This window comes from Corvus brachyrhynchos, unplaced genomic scaffold (assembly GCF_000691975.1).
Source record: "Corvus brachyrhynchos isolate BGI_N302 unplaced genomic scaffold, ASM69197v1 scaffold175, whole genome shotgun sequence".
Classification (NCBI taxonomy): domain Eukaryota; kingdom Metazoa; phylum Chordata; class Aves; order Passeriformes; family Corvidae; genus Corvus; species Corvus brachyrhynchos.
The window spans coordinates 5,411,153-5,419,442 of record NW_008238448.1 but is presented as its reverse complement, the minus strand read 5'-3'; the positions used below and the strand labels follow the sequence as shown (position 1 = coordinate 5,419,442).

The 8,290-nt window shown below is 50.2% G+C and overlaps 1 protein-coding gene across 2 annotated transcripts in view; it reads right to left on the bottom strand.

Moving 5' to 3' along the window:
- The window catches only part of THEGL (theg spermatid protein-like), a 9,902-nt gene extending 2,189 nt beyond the window's left edge, over positions 1 to 7,713 (bottom strand). The window contains exons 1-7 of one of the 2 annotated variants that reach the window (XM_017736847.1): positions 5,546 to 7,713; positions 4,416 to 4,538; positions 2,722 to 2,835; positions 2,305 to 2,425; positions 1,099 to 1,230; positions 466 to 579; positions 246 to 304 (exon numbers count right to left, since the gene is read on the bottom strand). In XM_017736847.1, coding sequence (XP_017592336.1) covers positions 246 to 304; positions 466 to 579; positions 1,099 to 1,230; positions 2,305 to 2,425; positions 2,722 to 2,835; positions 4,416 to 4,538; positions 5,546 to 5,721 — 839 coding nt within the window. In that variant the 5' untranslated portion in view covers positions 5,722 to 7,713. The remainder of the gene's footprint in view (positions 1 to 245; positions 305 to 465; positions 580 to 1,098; positions 1,231 to 2,304; positions 2,426 to 2,721; positions 2,836 to 4,415; positions 4,539 to 5,545) is intronic. The other variant, XM_017736848.1, reaches the window with a different exon arrangement.
- Positions 7,714 to 8,290: the final 577 nt, after the last annotated feature.

Genomic DNA, 8,290 nt, shown 5'->3' with positions numbered 1-8,290 from the left:
CCTGCTGGAATTAGAAAGTTCCTGCTTCTTCTCTTTTGACTCTCCTTCCACCTCAAAAGGGCTTTTTAAACTGCAATCCATGTAGCATTAACACATCCAGACATGTAAAATCCATGCATGTTGGCAGAGCGCTTCCTAATCTTGGCATAATCTCTCTGGCCAAACACAAATGAACTAGGTGCCACGAGCCACACAAAATGGGCTGGCAGCTGATCATTTCCCCGTGACAGGGAAGCAGTACCTACCTTGCGCTAGGCTGGGCCAGCTCCAGAACCCTTGGTGTAGCCACTGCGCGCTTTGCAGCCTCTGTCACGGTTCTGTCCTAATTCCTGTCTTAGAGGTGCTGGGAGCACACATTTGCCTGAGACTCCCCTGTTCAGAATGTTTCAAATTCTGTTTACTTGATATTTGATTTAACCTGACTCCTTTTAGGAGTTAGTTATTGCTGATTCAGCCCTTCCCAGCCTCTGTCACGGGCCACTCAGGATCCCGCGGGTGTGCATAGTCTGCGTGGAGTTGTTTTGGCCTCGACAGCTCAATGGTCCGAGGGCTCACAATTACCTTCTGAGACCTGGAAACCTGTGAAAGAATGGGGAAGAAGGTCCTTAGAGGTGCTTCTGGCATTTAGGGGTGCTCAGCCTGCAACTAACTCAGTGTAACCAGGTTCACAGCCACTGACCACATGCAGATGGGACACGATCCTGTCCTCAGCTGTGTTTGGCACCAGACAAACCGTAGAAGGAGAAATCACTGCCTGGCCAGTCCCACAACCTGCCCTCCAGCCTCCTATTACTCACAGCCCTTTGCCCAACCCACGCCCAGCACCAGAGATCCCAGTTAGGCACTTGTCCACCTCTCCCCATCCCCACAAATGCAGGCTAGGCACAGCTCCACCATTCTCTGGGGATTTGTGCTGGGAGTCAGTTCATGCACTGAATGGAGCACAAGCCCTGCTTTCCAGCTCAGGAAGCAGCTGTGCCAGCCTCATGGAGAGAAGCATGAGGGCTGGATGAAGAGAGCCACGAGTGACTGAGCTCCCGTGCCCTCTCCTCTGCCAAGAGTCCCATCCATGTAGGGTCCTGGGTGATGCTGCCTTACCGCAGAGATGGCAGGACCAGGATGGGTGTGCCTAGAGCAGCACGTCATCTCCCTGATCAAGGGCTCTGCCAGTTGCTGGATCCGCGCCGATGCACTGGCCGAGGTCGCAAACTTGGAAACCTCTGTTGGCACCTGCATGGGTCCAGAATGGGGGAGGGATGTGCAGACACAGAGCTTGTACAGCAGCCCATAGGGACATGCTCCCTCTCCACAAGGATGAGCAGCCCAGCACCCTTCCTCTGCAGACATGGTCACTTACTTTTTCAGAAGCTATTATTTTTCTTTCACCTGAACTATTCGGTAATTTTGGTGCTACAGGGATTCCCCAGCTGTTGCCCACTCAGAGCCAGGAGGGGAGTGCCTGTAATGAGACCCTGTGTAGCCAGGTAAAAGTGCAGAGGAATTTCTTCCATGTTTTTAATATTCATCTTCCTGTCTGAATCAAGTGACTTCCCTGCTAAGGAGAGACACTCAGATTTCAGGGTAAATTTGCTGGTACAGTTAACTGCATTCCTACAGAAAAAAAATGATTACTTCTCCAGCAGGGGACTTCTTCCCCTATTTTTCACAGGGTTACTGTTGCCCAGTCCTGCTCCAGCCCAGCCTCCCATTTCCCAGCCCCAGAGGTTGCATGCAGAAAACCTAGCCTTTGCCATGGAAATGAGTGTAATCTGAGATTGCTCCAATCCCTTTCACCCCTGCCAAAGCAATGACCCGCCTAAAAGGAACAAGCTCAGAAATATGTCTCTAAATTAGGCTTCTAGTAAATTGTAGTTAAAATATACACAGGGATTGCAATCTCATGCCCCCTGTGTACTCAGACAGGAGCACAGCTGCCCAGCTACAAACATGACTACTCCCTAAGAGCTAAACACGCCATTTCCAACAGGTCTCTCCACTTTCCCAGGCTGCTTTATCAGAGGATGCAGCCCAGATGCCTCCCTTGGCTCTCCTGCTATACTAGGCTGCTCCAACCTGCCTGTTTTTTGTCTCCCAGCAGGAGATTTGCAAAGACAACATTCTTCTCTGAAAACGCACTTTCTCTCAGTGTCATAAACCCCAGCAGAACCAGACAGCTTCTCCCCTCCAGAGCACACACTGGGCACATCCAGAGGTGGCATATCCAGGGGTGGCATACTGCATCTAAAATCTCAGGAGTTTGCTGCATCCCTGCACCCTCCAAATCTCACTCAACCTCCTCCTCACCTCTCTGGCCGGCAGGAAGTCTGGGTGCAGCGGCTTTGGCCGGGCAAGCTCCAGGATCCGCTGGGAGGCATTATAGTTCCGTGCAGCCGGGGACACGGGCCACTCGGGGGACTCACGGGCTCTGGAAGCAGAGAGTCACGGCATGCCACTCCCAGATATTCCCCACTCTGCCTGCAGCTGGTGTGTCTAAGCCTCACATTTGCTGCAGTAGAAGGCAGCTTTGTCTTGTGGCCATTTCAGTGCAGAACTCATCCCATGAGAGAATCCAGAAGTTCTAATCCCAGCAGAGACTCTGCTCTGCATTTTGCCCTCTGTTTACCCATCCTCTGTTCCTGCATTTATTACTTTGAAGACGCACTGATGCTACAAGGCCCAAGGCCCTACCTATAGCACCCTATAGGCTTTCTAGCCTCTCACCTTTGTTCCAGGTAAGCAGGGAGGTATTTTTTAGGTTCAGCCAACCTCAGCAGCCGTTCAGAAGGGTAGCCAAACTTCGCTAGCGGGGGACGCCCACCGATCACTGGTCTGCATCTGTACAGAAGGAAGGATTTTGAGGAACAGAACGAAAGAGTCAGCAAAAGGCAACTGACAGAGAACACGATCCTAGCAGATGGTAACCTAAGTCTGGTTAAACATTTATGCCTGCTGCATGTACAAAAGCTGGCCCTGGTGCACATGGAAAAGCCATGAACAAATAGGCATTTATAACTGAGATTTCCTCACTTTAAATGCTGTTTGCATCTGAAGAGTCCTCTTTTAAGCACCCTCAGTGCATTTAAAGTCTAGGCTTTTCCTGGACCATTTAAAGAAGCTGCCCCACAACAGCCAGCAGCATTTATGTTGGTCAGCTCTGCCAATTCAGAAACCTCTTTGTTACAATGGCTTGACAGCACCTTGTGCCCTTGTAGCTCCTTTCATCATGGTATCTCCCCTAGTGCCTTGTTCATCCAGCTTTCAATCAAGCTTAACTGCTGGACTATGCCTGTCATCACCAGGGAAGAAGCAAGCAGAGGTAAGCAGAAAGGCAGGAAGGGCTGTCATATAGACACCTTTAGCAAGAGGAAGAAGCTCTCAGAGGGATGAGAGCCCATCACTGATGACATTGGCAGAGGGGATAAAACTACAGACATGCATGTCTTGACATCCTTCCAGGCAGAGGAGAGCCAGGAGTGCAACACAGTTCCATCTCCATCCTCATTGCTAGGACTTCTTACAGACGAGCAACCACCATCCTGACTCCACAAGAGCTTCATCTCCTCCAACAGAGCTACAGATGACTTGCTTCAAGTAATGCAGCATCATCTAGCACCACTGTGATTTATACTTTTTACATAATTTTTCATTCCAATTACAAAGCATGGTCTAGTTTTTCACCATGCAGTGACAGCAGAGGTTTAACTCAAGGCAAGAGACCTGGATTCCTTCCAGCAGCAGAACACTGCAAGACTTCTCTGTTCTTAACCTTATCTTAAAGATTTAGGTCAGACTCCAAGAGGATGCAGGGGATCATTAACTGTGTCCAGATGCCTGTCTGGGCTGCATCAGCCCCAATAGGACAGGGAACATTCTAGGGACAGTTCCTCTCTACTCGCAGGTGCAACACACACATTCCATCGAGGAATGCATGCATGCACATGATGTCTACTTCAAACCAAAGCAGAGCTGTTGGATGGGTATTTTTGTTACAGCAGAGGAACATGCTCCCTTGTGCTTGGAGACTGAGATCAAGACAAGCTCCTATGGCAGCTGATGGGAACCCAGAGCTCTAATCAGACCAGCAACTATGTGTTGCAGAAGTCCTTCTCACAGCTGGGAAGTGGGTATGAGGAAATAAAAGGGCACCAAAATTTAGCACTCGCCAGTTCCTCCCCATTTTGGAAGTCAAGTACTCAGGGTGACTATGCTCCCATAGCACTTTCTTCCCTGCTTCAGCCAGCCCCTGTTCCAAGCACAAAACAGCCTGGTGAGTTTCAGTGCCATGGAGCTACCTGTGGGGCAGCCTTTTCAGGAGAGGACATTGCATCTCCCCTTTCCCTGGGAGCCAGTATGCCCCCCTAGAGAACATGCTCTGAGCTGCCTCCTTCCCCAGGATGTGCTACCACGTCACTGACCTGCACTGGTACTCGCTATAATCTTTCTTGGGCTTGGACAGTGACAATATTCTTGCAGATGGTCGAGCTGTCATAGCACCCCATGAGGGGGTCCATATCATCTGTTGGGTTCCCCACACAAGCCTAGCAAGAACAGCAAGATTGTGAAATTTTAGTAACATGCACAAGTTATGAAACATGAAATGTGTTTGCTGGGGCTATCCTTCCCTGCCTAGGATGGAACACACACACATACACACGCCCTATGGCTCCCCACACCTGCAAAATGCCACTACCACCCCCTGCGCATTCACCTTCTGTGGCACTGAATTTCCCAACACTCTCCTGGTGGTTGTTGTCAACTAAAAAACAAAAGAGTTTTAAAGTGATAGGTCTGGTTTTAGTTACCAGTGGATGTGCAGAAAGGGTCATTTCATTACTTCTCTGAAATCCCTGGGGGAGTTTCATCATTGCATTTCTTTTGCCTCACTATTACCACCTAACTATACCACAGGTATGACAGTAAAAATAGTAATAATGTTACAGTCAGGGTGTGTCGTGGAAAGTGGCAGGTTAATGCCAGTTAGAGTGGTTACTCTCCTGTGCCCAGGGCAAATTTGGAGTTGCTCATCCCTCAGTGAGAGGCCATGGTGGGAGAGGGTACCAGGGTAGTCAGGACAGGGAACAGCAGGGCAATGGGTTTGTGGAGCCTTTTTTGAGACCCACACAGGTAACGGAGAAGAGATGTTATCAAGATACTGTTGCCCTGGCTTGTCAAGCTGTAGTTTGATCACATCATGCAGACAGCAGCTCTGTTCCTAAAGCTGGACTGTATCCTCCAGGACAGAGCAGCCTGTGGCTCCCGTGAGTCTGGTCACCTTGCACCACACACACCATCCTACCCCACAATATCTCAGTTGGGCAGCTCAGATCAGATGGGGCAACAAAGGCAAGGCTTGAGTCAAGCCCAGTTTTTTGATTGAAAACTTGAAAGAGAAAATTGGAGGGAGCCCTTAAAGCATGGAACATCTCAGTCTGCTTTTCTGGAGACAGCGGAGAAAGCAGTAGCAAGACAATGGCCAAGGGTCTGCTCTGGTTGAGCCCTGTCAGTCCCCAGCCCTCGAGCAAGCACTGTTTGAGCACCGACTTACCTGGGACTGCTGTCACAAAATCGTTGCTTGGGTTCTGCAAGTACATGTATCCTGTCAAAATTGCAGAAAAGGACAAACATGCCATCATCATAACTTAAACCAACAAAGCGTGAAGAAGCTACTGCTGTACTCAAAGCCATATAAACACTCTCAAGCCCCTGTGCTTTTGCCTCCATTCCCTTGAGAGAGTGTGTTTAAGGACCTCTCTCTTCAAGTACTTTCCATCCATTTCATCTGGCAAACTCACCAGCCCATGATTTTTTGTGTTTTCTCTTGGACTGCAGAGACACAAATTTGCAATTCTGCCTCCACTGAAAGGTCCCTCTGGGAAATGGCTAGGGGAGCAGGAAGGAACTTTTCTGGTCAATAACATACCATGAAACCTCTGCAGGTATGAGAGGGATGCTCTCCCAGCCTATGGGAGCCCAGATGAAGAAACACCTGTTAGCACCACCTTTGTGGTTTACTAAAAGGCACCATGGAGACAGCACTGTGTTCCCACATGGCTTTAGGAGCACATTTTATTTCACTCCATTTAGCACAGAGGTCCTAGATGCTACAGAGACACAGGAACATACACGGTCTGTGCCCTAGGAGCAGCTCTGGAAATGTTTTTCCTGAATATACAACAGACCAAAACCTTTCAGGAAGATCAGCTATCACTGCTGAGGCCTGAAATCCTAGTGACTGGGAAGTGCTTGAAATTTAAGAGCCTCGGTACAGAAAGAAGAACAAGATGATCCAGTGCCACAAGTGTATTACACAACTCCTCAATGTCACAGACCAAGCCCATACCCACCCACTGCGGCAACAGGTGCCTACCCACAGCCAGCTGGTGAACAACCACACTGCGCAGGCACCTATGGAAGTGCCCCACCATGGAAAAAGCAGAGAAGGTGGAAGCCTGGGGCATTGCTTCCCGCTCTGTATCACCTGGCAAAGATGCCTAGCATAGCCCTAGAGAAGAGCAAGGACACCAGCAGAGAGTGATACTTGCCAACAGAAAACAATCTGTGCTTTGGGGACACACCTGTGGTTTCTCTGATGGGGCTAATACTGCTAGTAAGATGCCAAGCCCTGGCAAATGCTTGTCAGAGTACCCAGCACCACAGAGATCCCTGAAATGGCAGGCTGCTGTTACAGCACCTTCACTGCACGCTCCCTGTGAGATGCCTGTCCTGCCTCACTTGGGCCACAGTGCTGCAAACACGGCTCCTGCTGAGATCCCAGAGAGGCAACTGCCTGTAGGACTTTGGCCCCCTGCCACTAGTTCAAGACAGGACACGGTCAGGAAGGCAGATGTCATTTCAGGAGCCAAAACCCAGTTTCAGTTCTTTATTCCCAAGCGGCTCCCCAGAGGGTTTTCCTTGCAAAGGTGCAAGGGGGTGAAGGATTAGCACACAGAGGTCCCCCCCAGCCTAGCTGTATTGCAGAGCTGGCTCTATCTCTGCAAGCAGGCCCATTGCTTTTCCTCAACCGCTGGCACAGGCCCAGCGCACAGCCACAGCCAAATCTAGCACAACGTGCACATGGCCCTAGTGCCCCACACTGCTGTGCAAAGCTTGCACCATGATCCGGCCAAGGAAAGAGTCCCACGTACACTCAGATCACGTCTCTCAACTCACTTGACAATCTTTGGGTTTTTTTGCCAATTACAAAAAATTAGTTTTATCACAGCAAAAAGATAGATAGATAGATAGATAGATAGATAGATAGATGATAGATAGACAGATATCCTCACACAGGATGCACCCACAGCAGCTCTGCAACTTGAAGGAGTTAAACCACCTCACTGACAAGACAGCCCTGGTGGAGCCTTTGTTGTTTGGACCTGCTCATGCTTCCCAGCAAGGAAAATGAGGCCTTGCTTCAGCCAGACATAGAAACACCTCCCCTCCACTGTCTGAGCATTCACAGACTCATGGCTTAAGGGGGATCAACTCCTTTTGAGATCAGTTCCTTGTAAAGCAGTCACAGCTTCCGTTTTGAAGAGGCAGGATGTTTGTTAGAAGCTGAGGTAAGGGCAAAACTGGGCATCATTTCCTCTCAAGTATTTATCACAGTATCATCCAATATACGGACTCACTGCTTGGTGTAAATCCCTGACTGAGCCCTCTCAAGAGACATGGGGCATGGCCTGAACACCCAGCCAGGAGGCTGAGAGGGCTTCTTACCTGCTGCGTGGGCGGTGTACACATGTGTAAGAAGATGTATAAGATGAAACTGCAAAAACAAGAACAGGTGAATTTAAAAGCTTGGTAGCACCCAGAGCCTGGGCTGCCTGCTCTTTAGTGTGCAATAATCATATGGCAGATGAAGTTTGTGCATCTCCTTAGGATAGTTGCTCAGCAGATGTTTGCATTCTTTTTCCCTGCTACCTTCCTCTCCAGTGGTTGCTCCTCACGGGGGGATGCTGGCAGCCCCCAAGGCTGCAGGATAGAGCAGCCCCAGCACTACATCCTCCTCCTGGCACAGTGGTCACCAGCCTGCGGGCTCCCACCCGACTCAGTGTAGCCACCCCATACGACCGCCTTCAGCAGCTTCCAGGGAGGTTTTCAGAGCCTCGGGGAATAGCAACCGTGTTAAACTGGGACTCGGCGCCAGCACAAAACAACCTGCCGTGTTTTAAGGCGGGGGTGGGAGACACGGGATGACAGGAAAACCAGCGACACGTGCAGCCAGGTGCCATGGCAGCGATGGCCACGAAAACGGGGCCGGCATCCCGCACTCCCCGCCGCGGTGCCC